General features: G+C 40.9%; 1 protein-coding gene across 6 annotated transcripts in view; it reads right to left on the bottom strand.

The window, feature by feature from the left end:
- Positions 1–26,955, bottom strand: part of dnmt3ab (DNA (cytosine-5-)-methyltransferase 3 alpha b) — a 51,279-nt gene that overhangs the window by 21,691 nt on the left and 2,633 nt on the right. For 3 of the 6 annotated variants that reach the window (XM_051389382.1, XM_051389402.1, XM_051389391.1), the window contains exons 3-11: positions 24,068–24,175; positions 18,189–18,534; positions 12,929–12,975; positions 10,403–10,543; positions 2,485–2,844; positions 1,652–1,810; positions 1,297–1,404; positions 919–1,075; positions 610–756 (exon numbers count right to left, since the gene is read on the bottom strand). In XM_051389382.1, coding sequence (XP_051245342.1) covers positions 610–756; positions 919–1,075; positions 1,297–1,404; positions 1,652–1,810; positions 2,485–2,844; positions 10,403–10,543; positions 12,929–12,975; positions 18,189–18,534; positions 24,068–24,175 — 1,573 coding nt within the window. Of the gene's footprint in view, positions 1–609; positions 757–918; positions 1,076–1,296; positions 1,405–1,651; positions 1,811–2,484; positions 2,845–10,402; positions 10,544–12,928; positions 12,976–16,175; positions 16,193–18,188; positions 18,535–24,067; positions 24,176–26,955 lie in introns of those variants that run through there. The other 3 variants (XM_051389411.1, XM_051389421.1, XM_051389429.1) reach the window with 2 other exon arrangements.

Here is a 26,955-nt window from a genome sequence, read left to right as displayed (position 1 = left end):
GTAACTAAAAACAAACAGATTCTTATTTTCAGGTGATTATACACTAATAAAAACATACCTCATGCATATTATATTCCATTTCTGCCTATAGATCCTCCTAAATGTTAGACACTGGACCTTTGAGTCGGTAAGTAAGTAAACTTTATATGTACAGCATCAAGTTACAAGGTGCTTAACAGGTGCACAATTAATGCAATCTCATGAAATGCAACAAGAATGTTAGAGAATGGAGAAATACAACAACATAAAAGTAATACGTATTTAAGTATAAAAACAGATTAACAGCTTTTCTAGGCTAGACCAATACTGGTTTCTGTTATGTTACTGAATCAGGTACTCATTGCCAAGACACTCTGCAGTAATATCAATAAAGCATGTTCGGGAATAAACCCAAGCAAACATCTATTCATTGTCTTTGGAACCACCCAAGCCTTTTTGCCTTGTCACATCACTCACTTTCATCTTGAACCTGCCACTCTAATGTACTTCTTGTCCGCACACTACTTCTCCGACCACTCACTTTCAATGTACAACTCTGCTGAGTCCTCCCCATGGGAAGGAATATAGAGTTCATGACTCCTATTTAACGTAATAAACGAGGCACCTTACCTCGTGTCCTCTCATCAATGATGTCCTTGACCTTCGGTTTCTCTGCTGTGCTTTTGCGGGGCTTTTTGGCTGGAGGGGGCGTATAGGCTGCTGCTTCAGGCTCCACCCATATCTCAGGATAAACCTCTTTGTATGCGTTACGCTCCTCTGGGGTGCACAGCATATCAGACAATTAATATTACAAGCAACATTATGAGTTATTCAATCACATGCTTAATTAGAGACATTTGTGGTCAAATTAAAAGCTTTTCTCTATGAGAAATAGAAGCGTTGATAAACATGGGCTTAATAATACTGACTTCCTCTTACCCTCAGGTGGCTCTAAGGCCTTGGGTCCAGTGGGCTGAAATCCTGTCATAGCCCAGTCAATCATCTGCTTGTTTAGCATTTCCACTGATTTGGAGGTCTCTGTTTCATCACTGTCGGGGCAGGCCATGAAGGCCTTGCCTGCCCGGCTGCTAGCCGCCTACAAACACATAAAAAACACTGATGACTGAAATCATCTTCAATATATACCTACAGAAATAAATCAGTGCAGTCAAAGTTTCAACTAAAGAATTCAGTTACAATTTATCCCAAACAGGGATTATAATCCTTTTCTCTTTATTCCTCATATCTGTAACTATAAAATTTGCTATTATTTGAAAGAAACATTGAGCTCAGGTTAAAAGGCAGGTTATAAATCACCTGAAGCACTTCATAGATGGCTTTCTTGTACATGGGCTGCTTGTTGTAAGTTGGTTGGTGAAAGGCATTATTAAAGGAACTTAAAGGCAAGAGTTTTTCGACGCAGACCTGTAAAATAAAAAGAAAATTAAATAAATGTTTACTTCATGTGTTCTGAAAATTGTGTTGTTGTGGCAAAACGGAGAGCTTAATGGTTTTTATGTTTATACTGGAATATAGTAATTAGTTGAGCAAATAAAACAAGAAGACTCATTATACAGTGTGTGGTTGTTACTATAAACGGAAGGCTGTTTTGCTTAATTTCTGGTTAAAAAAAAAATAGACAGCAATATTAATGTTGGCTCTAAGGACTCACCACTGAGAATTTTCCATCTCCAAACCACATGACCCATCTGGTTCCCTCAGCAGCTCTGCTCCGTCCCGTCTTCAACCAGGATACGATACGGCCTGGCCACCACGAAAACCCTCGCAGCTTTCCCCAAACCAGCTCGCCAATGCCAAAACCACGACCGTCCTGCAGCCAAAACAAAAGACAAATAATCCGCAATGTATTAACTTCTCGGCATAACTGTAAAACCTTTTTAATCTGTCTGTCTCAGTTTGGTAAAGTCAAGTAAATTTTATTTTTACAGCCCAATATCACAAACCATAAATGTACCTTCAAATTTGTACAGCATACAATACCCTCAATGTAAAAACTCCACAAAAAACCCTTTAACAGGGGGAAAATGGATGAAACCTCAGGAAGAGCAACAGAGGGGGGATTCCTCTCTAAAGACGGACAGACATGCAATAGATGTCGTATGCACATAGTAGAAATGCAACTAAAGATTAGTTTCATAATTGATTAATCTGACAATTATTTTCTTCATTAATAGCTTTATTTTTAGTCAGTAAAGTGTTGATACAACGCCTCTTTATGCTGCAGGCTTTCCTGCATCATTTTATACACATTTTGTTCAAATTCAACATGCTATATTTGGTATCTTTGGAAACTTTTGGATCTCCACAAGGCTGACAGTTGTAAAACACCTGAATTGAATAAATTCCCAAAACACGAATGAACTTGACACAGATTAACCCTGGTCTTCAACTAAATCCTTTTTCCAATAGAGATCTCTGTAGTAAAATCCCTTTGGTCTACAGTCAGACATTAATCAGTGTGAATTCAGCTCAAAATGATCTCACCTCATACTCGGGCTCAGTGTCTGCAGACTTAGGGGATGGCTTGTCTCCACCTCCGATGGCGACGGGCTCAGGGGTCGTGGCCACAGTGGGGGAAGCAGGGTCAGTAGGCTGCTGCTGCTGCTGCTGCTGCTGCTGAGGTGGCTGCTGATGTTGTTGTTGTGGCAGCGACGGCTGTGATTGCTGTTGATACTGAGGCTGTGACTGAGTGTGCGACTGAGGCTGCTGCTGCTGCTGTTGCTGCAGCTTTGAAGGCGATGGGTGTTTGATTATTGAGGCTTCTTCTTTCTGGGTCTCTGTTTCATTCTGCTCGTGATCCTTCATCGCGTTCATCGCTGACATCTGTTTGGCCTTTTTCTCTGCCTGAAACACAGCCCAGTGACAGCCATTACAAGGACCGGCCTTTTCAAAAGACGTGTCCTGTTTAAGGTTAGTTTCAAGACTACTTTTCTAAATATAAACACATTTATCTACTGTACAAAAAATCGTCTCCCACTATTCAGATTAAAAGGCCCTTGAACTTGATAAGACTTGACAAAAAATAGTTCTACAAGGAATAGAAAGCATAGGGCCATAACAAAAGGTAGACATAACAAACTCAAAACCGAAACCTCAGAAAGCTCAACCGAAACTCTTAATGTCGGCCACGGTGTCTAACTAACCATTGCGCAAAAGAGAAGGGTGAAATGAAATAAAAGTGAAATGACTTGGAAACCACACACATGGAAATAAATCAGGAAAAAATGTAAAGAAACAAACAGATCTAACCGAGCATTAAGTTGCAAGTGTAGATGGCTCCAATGCCTAATTGCCTAATGCTGAATAAAAAAGACATAGCAGGTAAAAAGAGCTTTGTGCTAAAAATTCTAAAAAACCCTGTAATTGGATTTACACTTTACACTTGGAAGCAGCTGATCAAGTTGTAAACACAGAATTGACATATTATGAATTTATGAATTGTTATGGCTAATATGTTAGCCAACAGTTGCCTATTTAGCAGACATAGAGCAACATTAGCATTAATTTGGAGTTCTGGTCACCCAATGAATATAAGTCTAAATTGACTTTTTGCTTGTGTGGGAAATATTAAATGCTTTTTAAATGCTCTACTCTACTAGTTTTTTTTTTCGCTGAAAACAACTGTCTGCTGTCTGATGGAAAAGATGCTAATGAGAGCGGTGAACAAGAACCAAAAACCAAAACAATGAGATGAAAGACACTAAAATAGACCCTGTAGAGCTGAAGGGAACTGCAGAGATGGGTGAGAATTGTGGGTTTGTCACTACGAGCAACATCACTTTCCACACGCAGTCATCTGATCATTGTTGCAGAAACGCATGCTACATGGTACATACTTGTCCATCAGACCAGTGAACTGTAACCATACAATATATGTAATCATATATTCTGTATTCAAAATAACCATGCAGCATTCGGAATACAATTGTATGTCTACCAAACACAGTATAAATACAGGTTGATAGTATTTGTAGCCATTTAGCTGTACACCACAAGTTGTGCACTTCATTTCTGTGTACGTGCAGAATCTTGATTGTGGGAGCCTGACAGCCTTTTTAAACATAGCTTTATCTCCGACTGTAAGGCCCATTCATCAACAGCACAGTATACAGTAACTCTCTAGTGTCCATAGCTGCAGCGGAAAGTTCACTGGGTTTGTGGTACCTGACACTAAACCGCTAGGTCGATCAGAGAGGACAAGACGCAGCCGGGACTTAAGCCTTTCACAGTAAATCCCCAACAGCTGCACTCATTCTGATGTCTCTCTCTCTCAAACACACACGGTAGGACTCAGCATGCACACACATGTTAACTGTCTTCTCCTCCTCTCACTCTTTTTTCTTCGAAACACGCACACACAGAATATATATCTGCAGTCCCGTATGTAAACACGTGTTGGTCATACTATAGGCTCCACGTGACAGCAGTGCTGCACAGCTGTGCTTACTTTCCTCAAGTCTTTCTCAAGTTCTCAGGTCTCTTGCACACACTGTAAATGTCCAGAGGTGGACTGGGTGTGGGAAGAGTAGAAAAAAAGTCCAGAAGGAGAGCGACTGGTTGAGAGCATAGCACAGTCCTCCATACTCTCTCCCAGTGTGACTCGTAAACAATAGCGCCTTTAAGGGGAGGTGGTGCCCAGACGGCATGGGGAGGGGGTTTCAGAGCAGAAGAGTAGAAACATGTGCTCTTCAATCAAGAGGCTCTGCTGTGGTTTATAAATATCTGTACTGTAGTGCTGGATAGATGGTTCAAAGCCCTTGGCCATATGTGTTAGACCTCTTGGCTCCAGCACAAGCACATTGGAGTTAGTGTTCGACAGCCTGCTTGGATGTGTGGTTCCAGATGGTAAACTGCAAAAAATAACAAATGTCAATTAAACTGCTAAATGCGTTATGTGTATGGGGAGAAACAATCTGTAATCATATGTGAGGAGAGCAGTTGCCGGTGCAGATGGGAAGAAATGGGCTGACTGAGAATAACTGCTGTGTGAATGAGTGAGATAGTTCATCAGTGGTAACCAGCAATCACAGGTATACTGAGAGAAATGTAAATGTACATAAAGCTGCTAAGCTACTGTTACTGTGCTCATTTTGGTGTGTTAGGGTCAGACTGACTCCAGGGCTCCTTCTCCTCGGAGCCAATGAGAAAGTGACACTGAAAATGCCAGTGGGGGGAGGAGAGAAGTACAGTGCCTATAAGAACCAGAGATTTTTCTCTGGACTCAGTTGTTTTATCCCCTTTTGGGGGCCTCACAGTGTGTGTGCAGCTCCACCAGCAAGACAGCCCCTCCGAGTCTAAAGGGGAAAATAGGAACGGAGGTAGTGGAGACACAATACGGTCTTTATCATTTACGCACGCCTGCCTGTCACTGACAGCTCGGAAAATACCACCACTTATATCCGCTGTCACGCCGTGCTGAAGACAAATTCCAAAAATGTCAGTAGACATACTCTAGATGTATAAACACAGCAGAGAAAATGTGTTTAAATAACCTCACAGTGAAAACATCTACACTTTTCCCCCCTTGGAAAAAACTATGTTATATACGAATACAATGAAAAACCAAACCTTACTGTACAAACAGTAATCGTGGATTTTGTTACAGATTGTAGTGAAAACAGAAGCTCTACAGGCCTCTGGCAGAGTGTAGAGACATGTTGGGTGCACAATCAGGGATAATCTGACTTAGAGGTCTGTGCAGCATGATACCCTGAGGGCTCAAGGGGTGACAGAGTGCACTGGGAGGCAGAAAAAAAGAGAAGAGATATTGGTCTCAGGGGTGCGCAGATGATACTTTAGTATCTAATCTGGGCTGTACTTGTTAACAAAAAGGTCACATTTACTGCGTGGCATCAGTTATTTATAAGACAACAACAGCCTATTATAACAGTTGTTAACTTTACGAGGAAAATTTTGGAGTCTCAAAGTGTCAAAAGTGTAGATGTTGAGATGAAACGCCATTGTGTAAGCCCTGAAAACTCACATGTAATATAGGGACAAAGATAACAAGGATCCAACAAACTAGATTGGAAAAAAAAGGACATTAAAGTACTGGTTCAGGTGCCATCAGTTCAAAACAAACGAGCGCCCTGCAAACTCTGGTTAAAGGTAAAAGTTAGATGAAATAAACTGTCACTTAACATTACTTCCTTGCACAATGTGACAGCGAGCCTTTGAAGCAACACAAAAGAGTTTGACCTTTGAATGCAGTAGTCTCTCATGCGCAACAGGCAGTAGAGACACAGCGGGGACTGTTTTGTGTAATTGTTTGATGGATAATACAGTGAGATATGTCTTCGGTGCAAAGACCTAAACTTATCTGTGGTGGAGGACTGCTTACAAATAACAAAAACTTCCTTAAGTCACGACAGGTGTAGTTAACTCAAGATGCATCAGACCAAGAAAGCTGCAAAAACTAATCCTGAAGCTTTAAAAAAAAAAAAAAAAAGAAAAGAAAAAAGACTTTTGCTTTTAAAGTGGAAATACTGTCTGAAAAAGCACAAGTGGCAAGTTCTGCTGTGCAGCTATGTGGCTACTGCATTCATTAGCCTGATTTTAGCACAGATCCCTACAAAGGCTGTGTATTTCATGAGTGGCCTTGGGGGGTCACACCAAAATAGGCCATCTGGTTCTCCTTTTAAGAGATAATTAGGAATATTACAGAGTCAGCCATGAATACATAAACAGAATTCCCCATGAATCCACAAGTGGAGTTGTTAAAAAAGCTCCCTGAGGAGGCTGCTCGGCTTACTCCAAAGCCCTTTAAAATCTTTTCAAGTAATCAATTATTCTCCTTATAGTAAATCTATGTCCTTAGTCAAACAGAACAAAGTACACAATGATAGGAAGGAAAGGGACTTGACGCCTACACAACAACTTCACCCTTTTCCCAGTTAAATGTTATGTAAGGTGAAATCATGGTGGCTCTCAAAACAGCAACATTTTTAAGGTAAATATATCTGACCTAAAACAAAATTATACTACTCTGACATTTTTAGGCGCTGCTATGAAACAGGAAATAGTTTAAAAAAAGCCCCCCCCCACGGGAAAAACTTTTTTTCATGCAAGCAACTTTTTCCCAAACACGGCTAAAGCCTGCTCACTCTTCCTCTTAAAGTGACTGTTTCCCTTTAAGCCGTGCAGAGCAGATGATTCACGACAACTCTCGTGGAAATACCTGAAGTCAGCATATTCCCCTCACTGTAAGCAGGCTAATCAAACATGCACACTATCCGTGTCATCAAACAAACAATGCAGTGCACATACCCATACACACCAGCTTGCGCAACCCTCATAATCCAGTGTGGGGCTTGAGTTTTTTTCCACCCCCACTCTCAGGGTAGAAGACTTCGCTTGAAAAAGGAAAGCATGAACATTTTCTTTGTCTGGGAATTTGAGGGGTCAGGTGATTGCCGACAGGAATTCTGGTTGGCTAGAGGAATTTTGGCAGCGAGCCAGGTAGCTTGCGAACAGAGAAATTTTCTGCAAACCTTATCTTCACCCTTATATCCATAGCACAGAGTTCATTTCCATAGCTGGGGGAGGGGTCAGGAGAAGAATGGGGAAGGGAAACAGAGAGGGAGAAACGGAGAAGTCCACTGTAACACAAGGCACATGAAAAAAAAGAGAGAGAGAGAGAGGGAGATCCTGGAGAAAGTGCAAGACGGCAGTAACCTTTTTAGCCACCATGTCCTCCCTGCTGCAGAAACATGCAACAGCAAAAGGCTCTGTGACAAGAGCAGAACCAAAACCAAAGGCTATGCATCATATTACTCCTCAGGAAAAGGGGCTTTGATGCCAGAACAAATTAGATCAAAGCTTGCAACACGCAAGATTTAGAAAAAGGGGGGAAAAAACAGGCACACTCAAAATTTGCATCTTGCAAATCCCCTTAAATCTCAGCCTTGTAGAGCTACTTGCTTCAGAAAATCCACCTCTGTTTGGAAAACGTGAACAGCCTACTTGCCTCGTATTTTATGACTTTTCACTTGTGGGACCCCAGCATGTCCTGCTAATTTGGCAATATTTCCTCCCTGGAGACATTTTTATGGCCGCTCTCCGAGCCTTCTCTAGAGGAGCGCAGAGGGGGGGCATGGAGGCAGAAGAAATGGAAGACCCCATGTTGATACTACGGAGACTCCTTATTATGTAACAGATGAAGTTGCACTAATCACATTACTACCAGGAGTCATATTTAACGTGACTCATTAATGTGAGGAACTTCATATTTATAAGATTTAATATCTTGCCGCATTAGGTACTTTTTTTTTTTTTTTTTTTATATTTCTTTGGGGGCTTTTATTGCCTTTAATTGATAAAGACAGCCGAAGGTAGGCAGGAAAGGGGGGCAGAGAGAGGGGATGACACACAGCAAAGGGCCGCAGGTCGGATTCGAACCCTGGGCTCAGCCTCGGTACATGGCTCTCCCAACTGAGCTAACCGGGCGCCCCTGCATTAAGTGCTTTTAAATACGGCCCAAAAGGAAATCAGATTGGATAAGTTGCCACATTTTGCTGAGCAGGAGTTCAGTGTGATCACCCTGAATCCAGGAAAAAGGATTAAAAAAAGACCAGTTTGTTCGCAAAGAAATCTACAATGTCTATAATTTAAAAAGGGGTTTTGAAGCTTTCCATTGAATCACATGATCTCTGTGAGTTGATGGAGTTTGCCCAGTTGTCATAAAATTGTAAAACAAAATTCTAAACACTTTAAGGACTTCATGTCCTGATGAGGTGAAATTAGTTCCTGACCTTGGAAACAGTAGTTGACAAATAAAAATAAAAAACTCACCAAAAGGTCTATTTAGTAGCTGGAGCTTGAGGATGATCATTTCATAAGATTGAAAGCTCCAACATAATTACTTAATGAAACAAATTATTTTGTCAACGACTGTTTCTAAGGTCAAGAATGAACTTTCAACAGTTTATTATTGCTCTACATTTACATGGAGAGTTTAATTGGAACTATTTTCCATCAAAGCAATAGTCCCAAATAAATGTATTGACAGCAAGCTGTGTTCAGACCGACTTATTTCATCTGAAAAAGTAGTTGACTCTGGGTTATCTTTCACCACAACGCCAGCACAGGTAGATCACTTTGTGAACATAATTTGTTTCTCCTTTACACCCGAGTTTAATGTGAAAATCATTCATCATCAATTTATAAACTGTTGTGCAGCGTTTTGGCGTCTGATAAGCCTCAAAATCGCAGATCTCATCAAGATTGCCGAACTGACCAATACCTTGAGGCAACATGGGCCCACCAGCCATTGACAGTGTATATAATGGACAGAGCTTCCAGTTCTGTGAAGTGAAGCGGAAGTGTCTTAAACCTGCATTATATATAAAGGCCAGCAGAGGGCAACTCCATTGGCTGCAATAAAAAAAAACTATACCATTCAGTCTTATGGAGAAATAACCTGACTTCTCACTTGATTCTTTAGCTCAGTAAACAGTTTACTAATGAGTTTATGGTCTCAATCGCTTCTTCCACACAGCGTGATGTTAATTTAGAAAACGATGGTCCAATTTGGAGTAAAACAGACGATAAAGCTGCGTATTCTTTGGGGCCTGGCTACCTTGTGATTGACAGGTCATTCTCAGTGAATCTGTCCATGAAACTCAGAGCAAACAGTCAAACTAGGTAGTGCTGATCAAATACAGATCAAGATTCTGTTACCGTTCCCCATTTCTCACCTTAAATCGTTTCAGGAACAAACTTTATTGTACGGTTTATCTCTAATACGCGATTGTGTGTGACCAGGTGGTCCGCCATTGTTTCCTGCTGTGGACAAGTTGAAACTGTGCAGCCAATGACAGCAGCTCAACTCGCAGTATGTCACCTCCGCTGGCTCCATCAAACTGTCATAGTGGTGACAGGACTCCTCTCTGTCGCTCATCTGTGGATTATCCAGCTTAATAAGGACATTTTTTTCTGGAAAGAGACCATCTGCATGGCTCAGTACCATCAGGAGTAAGAGGAAAAATATGTTTTTTTGGTGATTTAGGTGAACTGATCCTTTAATGTAGAATCACTTCACACAGCTTTAAGACACCAAAGGCAGTCAGAATGATGCACATCTAAATTTACAGCAACAATTTCATCCAGGAAACATCAATCATGTCAAGGCATCAAACAGATGTGATCAACGCAGCTGCATGTGATTTCTCCTCTGCTGATACAACAGACAAGAACAAAGTCAGGAAATACAGGAGCTGACTGAGCCAATGGCCTTGAAAAATCCACTGAAATAAATGGTACCTTCATGAGATATCAAATGACCCATCAAATACACTTGGCCGTGAATACACCACAAGCCCTATCTTTGACCCTGGCAGCTTTGGTCCACGCCTGTCACTCACCCTGTAATCTACAGTGGCTGGGACAGTGCTGGGGTACTCACCTCCATCTTCCACTTGGCCAGCCACTCCTCTCTGGTCCGCTTGCTAATGTAATAAGGGTCACCAGCCTGGAAGGTTATTCGGGGCTCAGGCCTCTGACGAAGGCTGATCTCAACTCCCCCTCGCAGCCTGCCTCGACCTCCCTGTTTAAGGTGTTAAAAAAAAAAAAAAAGTTAGCTACTAGTTTTTGATTCTTTCTTTTAGAGTTTGTCTCATTAGGAAGCATGCAGATTTGTTCTAAATCTGTGCATCCAATCTGTCACTAGAGCTTGTGACAGACTCTAGTTCATAAGTCAGTAATTTGCGGTTGAGGCGATGGGGTTGTCTAATTTCTAAAACGATGATGACTCACATGTTGGTGTGCCGTATGGTGCTATCAGCTTGTGATTGGTCAGGCAGCAAGGAGCGATGCCACAGTGTCTAATCACAACTCCCTGGCAACAGTCTCAAGGTCACCAGCACCAACTGATACGAGAAGCTCCCAAGTGTATTTGATATTTCAAATCTATACACCATTAGGTACCATTTCTTTCCTGGACCTTAAACATAGGACTTGAAGATAGGTGACTATGCAAAGCTTCTATTCAAGCAATGGTGCAGATACAGTTTACTTTCAGTGCAAGCTTTCGAGATACATTTGTGGGAGAGGAGGTGTCCAAAAGTTTGACTATACACAAAAATCTTAAAGCTTTAAAGAATAGTTTGATATTTTGAGAAACAAGCTTCACTTTCTTGCCAAGTGTTAGATGAGAAAATCTATAGCACTCTCAATATGAAGCTGGAGCCAGCAGCTGATTAGCTTAGCTTAGCCAAAAGACTGGAAACAGGAGGAAACAGCTAGCTTGGTTCTGTCTGAAGAAGGGATGTCAAGAAAACCGATACCTTCAGTACCAAGTCGACACCAGAATTTTAAGAACAGAGGGCGCGATTCTTTCGAACCTGGCGGGGCAGCATGTACGCCCACAAACATTCTAGTCTGCCCCAGGAAGAAGAAGAACATGTAGAAGACAGCAACAAGTGCAGCTGCACAGGTGATTTACTCGCAAAACTTTCACACACAGCTCTCCGTCATCAGCTCTCTCCTCTGTCTGTGTCTCTGTCGCTGTGCTGCGTGTGTCAGCCCAGTCGCACCTGCAGTAAAACACCACCACGTGCATGGCTGAGCTGCTGCTTTGCGGCGAGACAGAGAGTGGTGGAGAGCCGCACACTCACCACACAGCTGCAAGTGCAACAAAAGCCCCACAAATAAAAAAAGGAATTTTTTGATGTAATCCGCGCAAAATATGTATGGACAAGAGACAGCAACACTCAGCAGAATACAGTTCTTTCAGGTAACTCAGGTAAAGGCTGCACTGAAGCAGCAAACTCTGCAGGACACTTTTAAAGGGAAAGAGAAATTCCCTCCAGACAACTGCAAGACCAAAAAAGGTTACAGAGAGTTTGTTACGCTAATTAATAGCCTGCCTTGTTTATTAGTTATTTAGTATATAAAATCTATAATATATTAATATGAATATATTAAGTATAAAAACATTGAGGAACAGCTTGATTTTAGGCATTTTCCTTAATGCAATGCAGAGCTATTCACCTGTATTATTAAGGAAAATACAAGTATTGGATCAGGACTAGGTATCAGCAGATGTTAAATTGGGATCAGGAGCAAAAAAGCTTTCACCGGTATTGGTATGGACAACTAAATTTCTGGTATTGTGACATCCCTAGTCTGAAGTTACTAAAATCCACCCACCCGCACCTCTAAAGCTCACAAATGTTTGTTTAATCCTTACAAAAACTGTAATGCCAGAAAATTACTGCTCCCAGCCAAGAAGTAGTCTGGCACATAACCCTAATAGTTGGACTGAACCAAGCTAGTTGTTTCCCTTGGATTCCAGTCTTTACGTTAGGCTAACAGGTATGAGAGTGGTATCAATCTTCTCATCCTCTCATCTTGGCAAGAAAGCAAATGAGCGTATTTTCCAAAATGTCAAATTTTTCCTTTAAGGTGGCTTAGATACTAGACTTTGCACAGCCTAGCTGTTTCCCCCTGTTTCCAGCCTTTATGCTAAGCTAAGCTAACTGGTTGCTGGCTGTAGCTTAATATTTACCTATAAATCCTCTCATCTAACTCTCGGCAAGAAAACTAATTTTCCTACACAGCTACAGTCATGCAAAACATGTAAACACTCCAATATCAAACATACAACCTGTTCCACAATCGATATGAAGAATATGAAGAAAACTGGATGGGCTGATGTTTTTATAACATACCAGTATGATGGAGTCCGCTGGAGAATTCAGTCATATTCAGTGTTTCTTTCACTAAAACGGTCCTTTAATATAGTATAAAAACAAGCTTCTGTTTGAGCTGCACCACAACCATCTATCATGCTGGCAAGGAGATGATTCACGGTTTGTAACAGGAAAGGTAACTCACCCAAAAAAGGAAGCTACAGCCCCGGCAAGTGTGAAAGACAACTCAAGAGTTACATCAGCCAGAGAACAAAGACTCGGCAGAGTAGATATCTTACCTCAGTCTTGAGTGCATGATCCCCGTTCTCCTCCTTGTGCTCCACATCTAGAGAGAAGACAGCAACACAATGGGTGGCCTGAATCATTCATAGGAGAGTGGAAATTGACCACAATGCTTATCCTCGTATCTGTGTTAAACTTAACTGCCCTCACATTCATCAATAAACCATATGACACATTTATTAACCCAAACTGTTACACTTGCCCTCCAAGTCGTCCCATTAACTGTGTGTTTGATTTGATCAAATTAAAGACAAATTAATAAAACTGCTGATAGATAGTGGCTACGGGGGAAACTCCTCATATGTGCTCAGATTTTGCAATCGTCTGGAATCACGGGAGCTTGTGCGCTCAGGTGCCATATGAGGGTTTGATGCAACCCAGAGGGTTTGGAGTGGCTGCCCAGGTTATGATGAGTGTGGAGAGGGGCCAGGTTTATTTTGGCAAAGGTCACACTTCTGACCTTATATCCCCCTTCATAAGACACACAGCTGGTAGCTATTAGCATGGCCGCTGACACTGAGCCGTAAAGGCAACAACATACTGCTTCACTTGACTGTGGCTCTGGGGCCGTATATAATGTCCCTGCCAATCTCCAAAGCCTCAACAGGACCAAGACATGAGACTCCTCTAGCTAGTTATGTACAAATGGAAGGTGGAGAGATGCAGAGTATTTGTCTGTTATTTGGTTTTGTTATGTTTTACGATAAAAGTACGTGATTTACTTTGAGTACAACAGTGAGATACCTTGGAAACAGGAGATGACAAAATAATCTCACCTTAAGGTCCATTTAGTAGCTGTTCTGGAGCTTTTGATCATATCACATGATCTTTCATGGAAATGCAGATGTTCACATTTCTATTTTTTCTGAGCACTTGAAGAAATTTTATCACCTCAACACAACAACTGTGCGAACTCCATCTGCTGTGAAGATCATATGATATAACTGAAAGCAGCTACTAAACGGACTACTCCTAAATAAACTACTTAATGATATTTCTAGGAAATAATGAGTTTTTACCACACTACATACAGTAAATTTGACATATATACAATACAATAAATAATATTTATATTGACAAATATTTAATAGTTATATCAATATGATATAGTCTATGACAGGTGTCTTCTTTTACATAATTGATTTTCTTCCAATCCACTATCGATCCAGTTCTAATAATAAGTACTTTTAATTGTGACACTTCAATATATTCTGACACAGTACTTCTTGACGTTTACTTCAGTAAAATCTATCATGTAGGACTTTGACCTGTAATGGGCTATTTTTAAATTTAAGTATTGCTCCTTTTAGTGAAATAAAAGATCTAAGTACTTTTCCAACACTGGTGTAAGGATTTAAAACTCTTGAATATTATCAGCAGTTTTTTTACAAAGAAAAAATACTTTCTACAAGAAAGACAGTGCCCATATATGCAGAAAAAGCTGCAAAACCAAAAGTGAAAGAGGCAGCAGCAGGCTTTAAAATTGTCGAAGAAAAGCACAGAAAATATTTGGTGAAACATGCACTGAAACCACAATGTAACACAATAAATGCCCCATCTGGGATTTCCCATTAACTTGGCCATGATTTGTAGGTCTACAACAACAAGGCCATGTTATTCATTGTTAAACTGCATTGTTTTCCTGTGTTCAGCAGAGCAGTGAGGGGTTAGCCAGGGAGCATGGATAGCACCCAACTGAAACACTCGGACAAGAAAAATAGATAAGGAAGCCAAAATCAGCTTCATCACAGAAGCTCAAACCAACACCTCTGGTATTACTTTTCACAATGTTTAATTTCAGTGTACGCAAGTGTTTCTAAAAGTGCCCGGGCTCAGTGATATGACACCAGTGGAGTATACACATCATTCAAGCAGCTGTGCCCTAAATTAGCATGATGGCACAGCCTGAGTAAACATGACTATCATCGAGTCGAAGCCCAAACACTATCATAACACTTGAGCCCTGAGAGGCTAAGGACAACTTTTGATGGCATGTTTTTTGCACAGCCAACTCTGGCTTGTCAGTGAAGTACCCTACAGACCTGTCCAAACAATAGTCCGCTCTCTTAGCAGCCTCTTCAAGTTGGTTCCATGTGTAGCTGAGCCCCCTGTTCCTCCCTCACCCTTGCTCTTTTTTCTTTTCTTTTTTCCATCCCTCTCTGCTCTGGTCTGGTCTCCTCGTCCTCATCGGGAATAAGTGACTATATAACAAATCGGTGAGGCAGTGTGGACTGCCAAGGTCATTGGGTTTGTGAGGGGAGCTGGCTAACGTTGCCCATAGAGTATACCTTGCCAGTTTGAGTGGATTCCAGCTCTCGTATTGCTAGAGCTCAGTTCCACTCCAGCAGGAGCTCAAATCCTTCCTGTGCCCTCCAGATGGATAGCAGAAACCTTGTTTAGCTGACTATCGATCCACCACACTGCCCCCCCACCAAGGACTCTCCTCTCTGAGATGAATATACCAATGCTCCCTCTATTCGCAACTGTATTCATAGTGGGATTAATATATTTTAGTCACAGCCAAATTTCGCTGTTAAGTGCATTTAAGGTAAGCCGAGACGTCATGCAGGCGCAACAGAGTGTGGTGTTTTTTTTTGCACTTCCCAGAAATCACTTGGCAATTAAACTCTGGGCAGTACTGTAGGCTGATGCTGATGTAATCTAAATTAAAAGTCTGTGTGGCCCTTTTTTTTTTTTTTTTAGAGAGATTGCACATGCCCACTCCTGCTCTATTTTGCTTTAAAGTCGCCTGCTCCCACAATCCTTTGCACCAAGTCCACTCACTTACCTGCAACAACCTGTACAGTGTGCCTGTTACTTTCTTAATCCTCCATTATTGGCGTGCGTGCGTGCGTGCGTGCGTGCGTGCGTGCGTGCGTGCGTGCGTGCGTGCGTGCATGCAGCTTGCAAATATCAACACCTCCCCATCTTGTACCATGTTCACACATTACAACGTAACTGCAGAGGTTCGCCTGCAGCCTTGAGAGAATGTCACGCATTGCTTTTACTGACTACAAAGTTCCTCTTTCGGTTCATTCAATGAAATGCGAAAGACATCACTTCCTGTAAGTCAGAGGACCTTTCATACAAAAGCTCTAACTGAAACTTGAAAACAAAATATCGTAACAGCATGTTAAGGTCTACCAGAAATGGAATATAATATACATAGGTCTTCATGTCTTCATTAGTGTATAATCACCTGCAAATAAGAATAGAATTGTGTGTAGAATGAGCCATTCTTACCTACGGAGGTAGTGGGTCCTCTTTTACAGAGGCTGCCATGTGGAACCACCATGTTTCTACAGTAGCCCAGAAAGGACAAACCAAACACATGGCCCTTCTGTGTTTTTTGCGAGTTTTGTGGCCAATGTAATTCTCCTTTTGTCTGCAATCTCACTGCTAGATGCCACAAAATCTAGCACACTTACTTAAAGATATTAATGATCATATAAAGCAGACTTGTTGTTGTTACCCTGATGGCATTTATCAAACAATGTTTTTGAACATTTTAAAAATGTATCATGTATTTATAATCTTTAAAGTAAATATGAGAGTTTTCGATATTTGTCATGCCCTCTGTGTTCACCACTGTGTCATATTAAAGCACATCACTGGACCCAAACCCAGATTAGGGAGCAGACTTGCAGACCTGCTTAGCAAAACCAGTTTATAGCCATTTACACCAAAAGCAAACAGGGTTATCCCAGATTTCTGCTTTGAAGTAAAGTAACAGATCCTAGAAGCACAGATCAGGTGAATGCAGAGTGCAGACTCAGTTTGTAAAGAGTTCTGGGCACGATCATGCCATCCACCTGGCAGGGCCCCCGACAGAGAGGCGGCCACAGCAGAGACCTGCCTGCTCCCAACATCAAGGTCATAGCCAGTGTCTCTGTGGCCGAGAGAGGAACAAGAGAGACACGTGGCTGAGAGAGAGAGAGAGAGAGAGAGAGAGAGAGAGAGAGAGAGAGAGAGAGAGAGAGAGAGAGAGAGAGAGGACTAAAAAGCAGAGAGTGGGGGAGCAACTAAGTGATATTGTTAATCTCCACCTTGGACTAAAAACTAGCTGTCAGCACCACTCTCTCCCAACAATGCCCCCGTGATTTATATCATCTTTATAGGCTAATGTTATCTACTGCTGCACTGTGGCTGGTACAGATTCACTCCTGCAGGACCAAAACTCAATTTAAAATAATTTGTTTTAACAAAAATGTGGACAGTTTGCATTTTAATCATTTATTTTATTATTATTTGAGTTATAATTTTTATTTCAGGAGGATATTTTGTTGCATTTTGCATTAGAACAAATAATGTTGCTTTCATTCCTCTTGTCTTGGCTAGTTATTGTGTCCTTAATAACAAGAAATTCACATAATTAGGGCTAACTAACAACTGTTTTCATAATAGATTAATCTGACATTATTGTCTCGATTAATCATTTGATAAAATATAGGAAAGTAGAAAATAGAATAGAAAAGTTCCATCACAGTTATCTTGTTTCTGACCAACAATCCAAACTCAACTGCTTGTTTTTATATGACTTAAGATAAAGTAGAGCAGCAAATATGCACATTTAAGAAGCTGAACCCAGAGAATCTTCTTTTTTACTTGAAAAATGATTAATTTTCTGTCAAATGACCAATCAATCAGTCAACTAGTTGTTTTAGTGCTACATGTAAATAATTACTGCATTAATACTTTTGCTCATAGATACAATGAAATCAACCTATAGAAACTGAAATGTTTCTACATTTCCATATTAGGGCTCCACTTCCCTTTTTGCCACATGATTTCAGAGATAATCAATGTATTGTTTCTCGCTGTCTTTTTCATTGCAGCTGCCTGTTTTCTCAGTCATGAATGTTATTTGTTATTTTGTCAACTGGTTGTGCATATTGAAAGCATTTGGTAAACCACACCAAGAAATTCAAAAGCAGTGAAACATAGCATGCATAACATTCAGTATAATATGTATAAGATAAATATTAACAGTATAAATATTATAATTATGTCTGATTTACACTGCAGCCCTAATATATACTAGTGCCTTTCCTTCACAGCACTGTGCAGCAGCATGAATGCAACACTTTTAGCCTCAGTGCTACTAATCCTGGTAGAGTCCATGCTCTGTGTATCTGACATCCATTTACAGTTCTTTACTCAACATCTTGTACTAATCACATGACTTTTCCTGCTGGATCCACAGAGAGCAGATCAAAACATAGCTGAGCTGAACGAGCAGAAGCCAAACACACTCACATTTTGTTGGGCGCTCCAATTTCCGCCTCCCTCGTTTCTTGCGTGGCGGCGTCAGGCTGTTGTCCTTGTCTTTCTCCGAGTCCTGCTCTTCCCGGCTGGGCAGGAATCCGTTCTCCTGGGACGGGCTCTGACCCTGGGAGCTATCCTCTGCCCGGCAGGAGGAAGGGTCTCTCGGGAACCCGTTCTCCACTTCCCTCTTCTCCTGTTTGGGGAAGCAGGCGTCGGACGTCCTGTCTCTGTGCCCGTCCACATCTCCATTGAAGACCTGTGCCATGGACGGCCTACCCATCCCAGTGTAGCTGTTGCCCACACCCATACTGCCTTTGATAGAGCCACAGCTCTCGACCTGCAGGCAGGGGAAGAGGAGGTTTAAATGTTAACATCCTGGTACATCTATCAGCTTTAGAGATTATTATTGCTGTAGCAGTATGTTACAATTTGACATAGTGTTGTGCCTGACAGCAGTTATGACATATCACTGGATACACACACACACACACACACACACACACACACACACACACCACTGTAGCTAGTAATAAACAAAACCTTTCAGGAGTTACAACACAAATCACCCAGCATGCTTGAAAAAAGGTCATCTCAATGATAAACAGCTGGCATTATCAGAGTAAGGATAAACACTTCAGTCTCTATGGGCTAAATGGGCTATCTGAAAGAAAATGGGAATTAAAGCATTCATCCATTCATATTGGATAAGCTCAATTTCCTCCCTTAAGCCTCATCAGCTCTATCTGGACAGAATCAAACATGTAGCTCAACTTCTACACTTATTAGTCAGTGAATTATGGCATTTCCCATTCAGCTCTGTTAAACTAGGGTTGTAAACTTCAATGCTGTGCCAGTAAATCTGCGGTACAGCCATTAACTTGCGAGTGAGGGAAGGGATTACATTAGAGTTCATCAGGTACACTACTGAGCTTCCTGTAGCCGTGCATTTATCATTACATCAGCAGGAAAATGTTTCAGGAATGTTGGCTGTTTGACAACAAAGAAGTTTTTCAGTTTGGAAAGCCCAGTTAAAGTATTTCATTCTATGCAGAGGACTAAATTCAACCAGCGCTGACCCATCTAAAGCTGCAGTTTGAGTTTCAGCGGCAGACATTCTGTTCTTAAACATCGCCTTACTTTAAAAATAAAAGCAGCAAATGACTTGGAAGACCTAGAAAAGATTTGTTTCAACTCAACACTTTGAAGAAATGTGATAGTGTCTCTGCTCCTGCCTAAAAATAGCCCTCAAAAAACACACTTTCTCAGACAATCCCATTACTGGGTCACTGGGAGCAGAAAGTGGAGCATGTCTTGTGAGATCAGACTGTCAACACTGATGAGAGCGACACTGAAGCTTTCATCTCCTGTAGATGTAGGTACAGCAGTTTGCATTTAAGGCTCGCTGCGGGATGCCTCAGGAGACATCTGTCTTTCAGCAGACGATATTTAACAAACACAAGATCCTGTGCTACCAGCTAAAAGGTTCAATGTAATCTCATTCTTGCAGATTGAAGAGGAAAACACAATGCAAAACTGGCTTTAATCTCACCGTGAGACCTATAAAATGTCTGTGTAATGATTGCAATGCAAATTATGCGGAACACAGATAAACTTCAGTCAAACTTGTACTGTATTGTAAAAAACCAAGCTACATCAAGCCAAAGTTGGTTTTGTAGCATTCCTCGCAGGCCACAAACCTCTAAATGACTTCATCATTGTAGTAACTGAGAACAAATTAACTGTAAATGTTGAACAGTTGCACTCTACAAAGTGTGGCACCCTTGTAAATCTGTTTGACACATTGAAAGAAAACAACGAATCCGCAGCTCAGCCATTATTAATATTCTGACACAGCTCACAACTGGAGTGTGTGAGTTTAGGCAAACAGCCACACAAGTGCAGACAGACACATGCACACATGCAATACGCTCACAGGGACAAACAGAACACAAAACTGTTGCTGAAAGAATTACGCAACACATGACTGACCCAGTGAACTACATGTGGCCCCTGCCAGAGGTCAAAGGTCGCAGTCAGTAAATCAGGCAGCTCAGACAGGCAGACAGATTGATCCAGCTGCAGCATTACAGCTTACACATAATACGTTTCAGTAACTGTTAAAGCAATCAATAACAATGGAACAAATGACTATGTATAACACGAAAGCTAGAGGTGGGCGATATATATCGCTTGCGATAATATCGTCACTGTTGTAGAGAGCGTTGCTGCACCGTGTATTAAGTGGATGTGAGGAGTGGCGAAGTAATTTAAATACTCGATAATGACTCAGGTCACATGACTCGGGTCACATGACTCAGGTCGGGTCACATGACATGACTCGGGTCACATGACTCGGGCATTATCACCAAAATCCCCCAAAAAATAAATATTATTTTTTGCCCATATCGCCCACCCCTAACGAAAGGCATCACTTGTATTGAGAAACGGAGAATTATCATCCAACTTTGAAGTTCCCCGCAGCTCTACAAATATTTTTAGTGTTCAGCTCATTGTTTTGGTTTTGCAGTCCATAGATTTACTGTTGAGGCTCACGCTCACCACTCTCATACAGCTGCATCAGGCAGTTGTTTACAGCGAACAAGCTCAGATAAAGCCACTGTACGCTGCCTGCCCATCGCCAAATGGCAGACAGACAAAGTAAGCGACTAGCTGGTGACCATAGTGAGATTAAAAATAGAGCTAAAACAAGAGTGGAAAATGTGCGTTATATTGAGAGTAGCAGGTTCACTAAAGTCATTCATGCCACTGCCTGCATATATTCATCTATGTATATTTAGATATATTTATTTATTGATCAGTAAGTTCTCAATCAACTTATCAATTAATTCCTAATCTTATGAATGAAACCACTTGGCCAAGATACATGCCAGAATGCAGGATTTTTTTCTTAAAATCATACAGTATGTTTCAAAAATATATATATATAAATAATCAGAGGTGGGCAGAGTAGCCAAAAATTGTACTCAAGTAAAAGTACTGTTACTTAAGTAAAAGTTAAAAGTAGTCATCCAAATAATTACTTCAGTAAGAGTAAAAAAGTACTTGGTGAAAAAACTACTCAAGTACTGAGTAACTTTTGAGTAACGTCCGATTTATTTTTTAACACAAGTATTCAATCAGACAGACAAAAATACAAAATAATCATCTTTAGGCAAATTATAATTCATCCAATCAATAAAATTAATTAAAATTAATGAATTAATTACAAAATAGCTTAAATTAAAATAATCCAGGTAAATTCAAGTACTTAAAAAATAAAATAAATAAAATAATAATAAATAAAAAATAAATAAGCACAAGTAACACAAATTTCCAAACCTTTATACTTTTTTAGCAGGCTCTGCCGGCAGAACTAGAGCAAGGCAGCCCATAAACTCTCATAAACTGTGTGTGTGTGTGTGTGTGTGTGTGTGTGTGTGTGAGTGACAAGACACAGCATAATGTAGCTGCTGTTTTGCACTTTTACTAAGGTAAACATGCTTTCAATATGAGGCCAGGGGTGTTCCTCCTCATCTGTGTCTGCATTGCCGACAGTTGATTCTGACATTTTTGTTTGCTACGACTGTAACGCTAACCCATCCCGCCGCTGAGATTGAGTATGGTCACGTGACAAGACTGCACAACTACGTTTGATTGGTGAAACACAGATTCTGTATTCTTAACCTTCCTCAGACTAGCTGAAGGCACTAAATGTTACAGCCTGGACCTGTGATAGTAAAAGGGCAGCAGGGTCTGTTAATATGTAAATAAAACCCTGTGAACTGAACTTTGTTTGGCATTTTTCAAGCACTCATTCAACATTTTCTCTCAGGAACTAATTTGACCTTGTCCATTATGTCTGTGTACTTTATGGGAAAGGTTCAAGGCTTTACATTCTGCTTTTATCTGACATTTAACAATCAGCACAAAGGGGAAAAAAAAAACGAAACCTCCAACCTTTAGTCAGTTCAGGATTCAAACACAAATAACGCCTGACTCTCATGCAGAGAAGAACAAAAATGAAACACCTATTTGACTGGTGCGTCTGGCACATGTGCTCAATCCTCCCACAGCTGTTAAAACACTCACTAAGGCCCTCTGATTCTGACTATAGCTTTTCTTTATCTGTTATTGGTAGTACCACTCAACTGCTTTAAATAGACACTGTCACAAACCCCCCCACCATACCATACATATGTGTAAATATTTTTGTAATCCCTGTTTTGGTTTATTGAATTACACTGTGAGAATTAATTAACATGATTTTAAGCAGAGGCTTATGCAAATGGTAAGATCTCAGGGAATGTTGGCCCAAGAGTCATTATTAAATCAGGGCTTTTAACTACAAAAGACATCACAAACAGGTTACAAATAGTGTTTGTGTAGTGCTTGTACGTAGCTGAGAAAGATGAAGACTGTGTGATGTTTATGCATGAGTACAAAGTAGTATATGTGGTGTTTCGGAAGGCTGAAACAACACCTTTATTTTTATTCAAAAGGTGTTATCTTGTGCAGAAATGTAATATTCTCTAATGCGTTCAGTTTCATAGCAGCAAAACATAGAAATCTGCCAGAATTTCACCAAGACATTTTACTAATTAAAGCCTCTGAATTAGCATTTAGACCATCATGTGCCACAAAGCCTGGGTATGCTCAAAACAAACTCTATCATATGATGTCTATTATGGCAAAAGTTTTTATAGTCGTCCCAAAAGGTCACAGTTGATGCTGGGGTGAAAGCCCACTATCATAGAGAAGGACTGCTCAAAGGAATTCATGGAATTGCACTCATTTTGAAGAAGAATGAAAAAAAGAGAGCTTGAGAGAGGAGTTTAGACCCTGCATACTTATTCCCTTCCACACATCTGGCCGCTGCATGAAATGCTCAATTGTCGGTTTAGTGGGTTTATAACTCGGTTTGACGATCCAACAAGCGCTTTGTTTGAAGGATACTGAGGCCACATTTATGCTCCGACTAAAGTGCTTATTGGATGGTTCAAAGAGCATCTGAAACACCCCCCCCCCCCCACACACACACACACCTTTCTGATAACAGAGCTACGGAGGGCTATGTCCAACAATTTCTAACATTCACACCAACTTCATGCAGTGACTGGCCAGCTATGTAGAAGTGAAAAAGTAAACCAGGTTTGAACCTCTCATGCTGTCTTTCCTCAACTATTTGTGTCACTTTTCATGTGAACAAAAGAGTGCAACAAGATGCCTGTTTTCCAGGAAAGACTGTCTGAGAAGTTGTGCATTTATTCTCAGCATTTATTTATAACTATATTTAATAATTAATGCCGTCTCGCCCTTCATACTGACAGCAGGATTTTCACCCTGTGAGTGTGAACGTTGGGAACAGCTGCTGTAAGATGTGACTGGACAACATGTTTTTGCCTTTTATTTGACATTGAAGAGGCAGACAGGGAACAAAGGACACTGGCTGGAATAGAGCCGTGGATATTGCAGCTATGTGGCACATACTGTAAGCATTCGAGTTAGCATTCTAGTTCTTATTGAGTATACCCAAAGCCTTAACCCATTTAGAGCTGCACAGGACACTAAAACTCTTCCCTAAGACCAAGGTTACAGAAATACTTTAAGGGTTGGAAGATTCTTAAAAGGCATAGACCCACTCTTATTAAATTTTCATAAAATCCTTGAATTTAGAAATTATTTCACGAAGAAACGCTACCAAACGAACAATAAATAAGTAAAACATGACGTTTTTGTTTTTTTTTATGTTGACGTGCTTAAGGACTAGCTGATATCTAATCTTGACTTTGAGCTGATAATTACTATAAAACGAGAAGAATGCATGGATGGATGGATGGATGTAGTTTCGGACATGTCAGATCAACACTCACAGGAAACGGCTTGCGCTTTCTTCCAGGCTTGCCAACTTTACAAGAGGTACTACTTTTAGCCGAGTACTCCTCTGTCATCAGGTCCATGTCCAGTATTGTGCTTTCACCCTGTCAATGAAAAAACAAAAAACAAAACACATGACGTAAACCATGATTTGAAGTCAGTATCCTGTAATAATTGTGTGACCACATCTATAGGAGGCCTGGATGCACAAGATTTATACATTTTTCAAGGTTGTGAAAGACTGTAGTAGTGCATACAGTAAACTAAGTGGAAGTTTCACCTTAGCCAAAGATGCAGCAGGAGTGATACAGGATCTGCAGGAGACGCACAAAACTGCACCATACTGAAACACTTCAACATTTGGGGGGGACTGCAGTGAGTCCTTGAGTGTCTTTGGCGTGAGTGGACAATGAGACAGATAGAAACTGAATGGCACGTTCCTTTGAACTAGGCTGAAGTGAAATCTCCACAGACGCAGCGCTGACCTTCCACAGACAATCCCCTCTTGACACCGTTACAAAGACGTCGACCAGCCCCCACCTTCCCCCCGCTGCAATTTCCCTTTGATTAATAAAACTGTCTACCCCCATGAACAAAGCCTCATGTCCGCCACAACCAAGTACCCCTGGGGTTGATGGGAGAAAAGATGATCCTAATGTAGATGCTTTGAGTTTCAATATTGGCTGAATAGGACCACCAGCACCAGGTCTGAATGCAAATGAGATTGCAAGGCCATTCCTGACAGCTGCGGGGGGGGGTCCTTATTAAATTCCTTTAGTATTGAATGTGAGATTCCCCCCAAGATAAATGGGCTCTCCGCACTGTAAGTCATTCTAGGACTTGTTGTTAAGTACCATCATTTTAATGTTAGGCACTGTGGCGTAAAATGACATGAAACAAGATTACTGTAAGATACAGCAAGACAAACAGGGGAGATTAGGGACACGTGCGGACACCTATTAAATCTTTCAAACAGAAGGAAACTACAGTGACACTGCACACATGTTACATACATACATCTGCCTGCTGTTTCAAAGCTATCTGCAAACAAAATTGCCTGCAAGACTCCATTATAACATGATGCTATCCAGGCAACGGAGAAATCACTGGTGTATTTTAGCCATCTATATCAATTCCTTTACTGGAACTTTCAATTAGTTTTGCATGAAAAAATGTGCCACTTAGTCCATTTAGCTGCTCTAGAGCTTTCGATCTTATCACATGGTCATTGTAAGCTGATGGAGTTTGCCCAGTTGTCATGGAATTGTAGATGTTTAATTTTCCCTTTTTTCCCAAGCACTTTAAGGACTTATCTTGTCTTTGTTAGATTTAAACCCTTTGGCAAAGCCCATCTGCTTATGAAGATCATGTGATATTGTATAGCTCCAGAACTCCAGAATATTATTTCTGTTGCTGCTGTTTCCAAACTCAAGAATGAACCTCATATTTCACATTCAAGTCCTTAAACTGCTCAGATAAATGGGGAAATTCAAACATCTACAATTCCAACTAGGAAAACTCCATTCGCTGATGAAGATGAGGTACTAAATGGAGCTTGTGGTGGGGCAAACAGGAGGTTTTGGAGGAGTCCTGGTGGTTGAGCAGTCTATTAAGCTGTGAGATGAACCCGTCAGATTCTGTGATGCTAGTATTGATATGCTGATCAAATATTGACAGGTTGGAATAATATATCACCGCTATCAAGATACTATTAAGCATTCATAACTGCTATGGAAATACCGTATGTAACCTAACATATCTACATACTAGAGCATTTGGGTTTTGTTTCACCACTGCAACAATAGTTTCGCCCATGTGGGTTTTGCACTTGTATCTACAATAAATAACACTCCTAACTAACTAATTAGAGTCACCAGTATTAGCAACAGCAAACAAATACAGTTTTACACTTAGCAAAAACTGTTGCAGTTGCCATACAGACAAAATTTCTTATCAGGTCACACAATCTGACCTCTGTACTTTTTCCCCATCAACTACCCAGCAAAGCAAAAATACCATAAAAACATTCTTACAAATCTGGACCCGTGCACGCTCCAGATTCCAGCAGACACTACTTGTTAAATAATTTAAAAGATAGAGGATGTTAATAAACACGGGCAGGAATTTCAAAGGTCAGACCATGTTACGTCCTGAGAGTGTTTGCTGCTAAAATGGAATAAATCCATCATCCATTAGAGTCCCAGGGCGATAAACTGATTTGCATAAAGAGATAGATGCGATCAGAGTAACTGATGATGTGATTAATGGGCACAGGGTTATAATTGATAAACATTGCTTTAAAACGCAGAATATTCATCAATGAATTTCTGGATAAAAATACAGAGGTTACCAACGAAGGTTATTGTAAATGTACATACAGATGCTTTTGTGAAGGGACGTGTTTTGCAGATGGTCCTCGTTCATTGTGTGATTACTAATAGAGAGCCTGGTGCAGAATTTGCATAGATAATAACACGTTTTGAGTGCAGCCTGGTGTGCAGGCTCATTTGGGAACCACTTACATGGATGACACAATTCAGTGGTGCCTGTAGGAACAGTCCACACCACAACGCTCATCCAATTCCCAACCCGAGCGCTAACACACTGAATGGAAATAACACGCTATTTTTCACACACAGCTTCACTCTAATATTTTCTGGGGGAAAAAAACAACAGAAAAACCTGAGATATGATTTGTTGTTGCCTGGAGTGAACCCTACATTGTCAATATCTCTGCACTATTTCTGTCTGGGTAGCCGGTTATTTAAGGCAAAGTCTGTTGCCAGGCAACAAGACTAAGGGCAGTACTGTGTAATGGGAACGTGGAGGAAGAGGACAGATCCCCCCAGTAAAAGAGCTGTAGAGCCATTCCAGCTCCAGCACA

This window comes from Dicentrarchus labrax, unplaced genomic scaffold, assembly GCF_905237075.1.
Source record: "Dicentrarchus labrax unplaced genomic scaffold, dlabrax2021, whole genome shotgun sequence".
In the NCBI taxonomy this organism is placed as follows: domain Eukaryota; kingdom Metazoa; phylum Chordata; class Actinopteri; family Moronidae; genus Dicentrarchus; species Dicentrarchus labrax.
The sequence above is the reverse complement of the archived record's forward strand: the minus strand, read 5'-3'. Positions and strand labels throughout refer to the sequence as shown.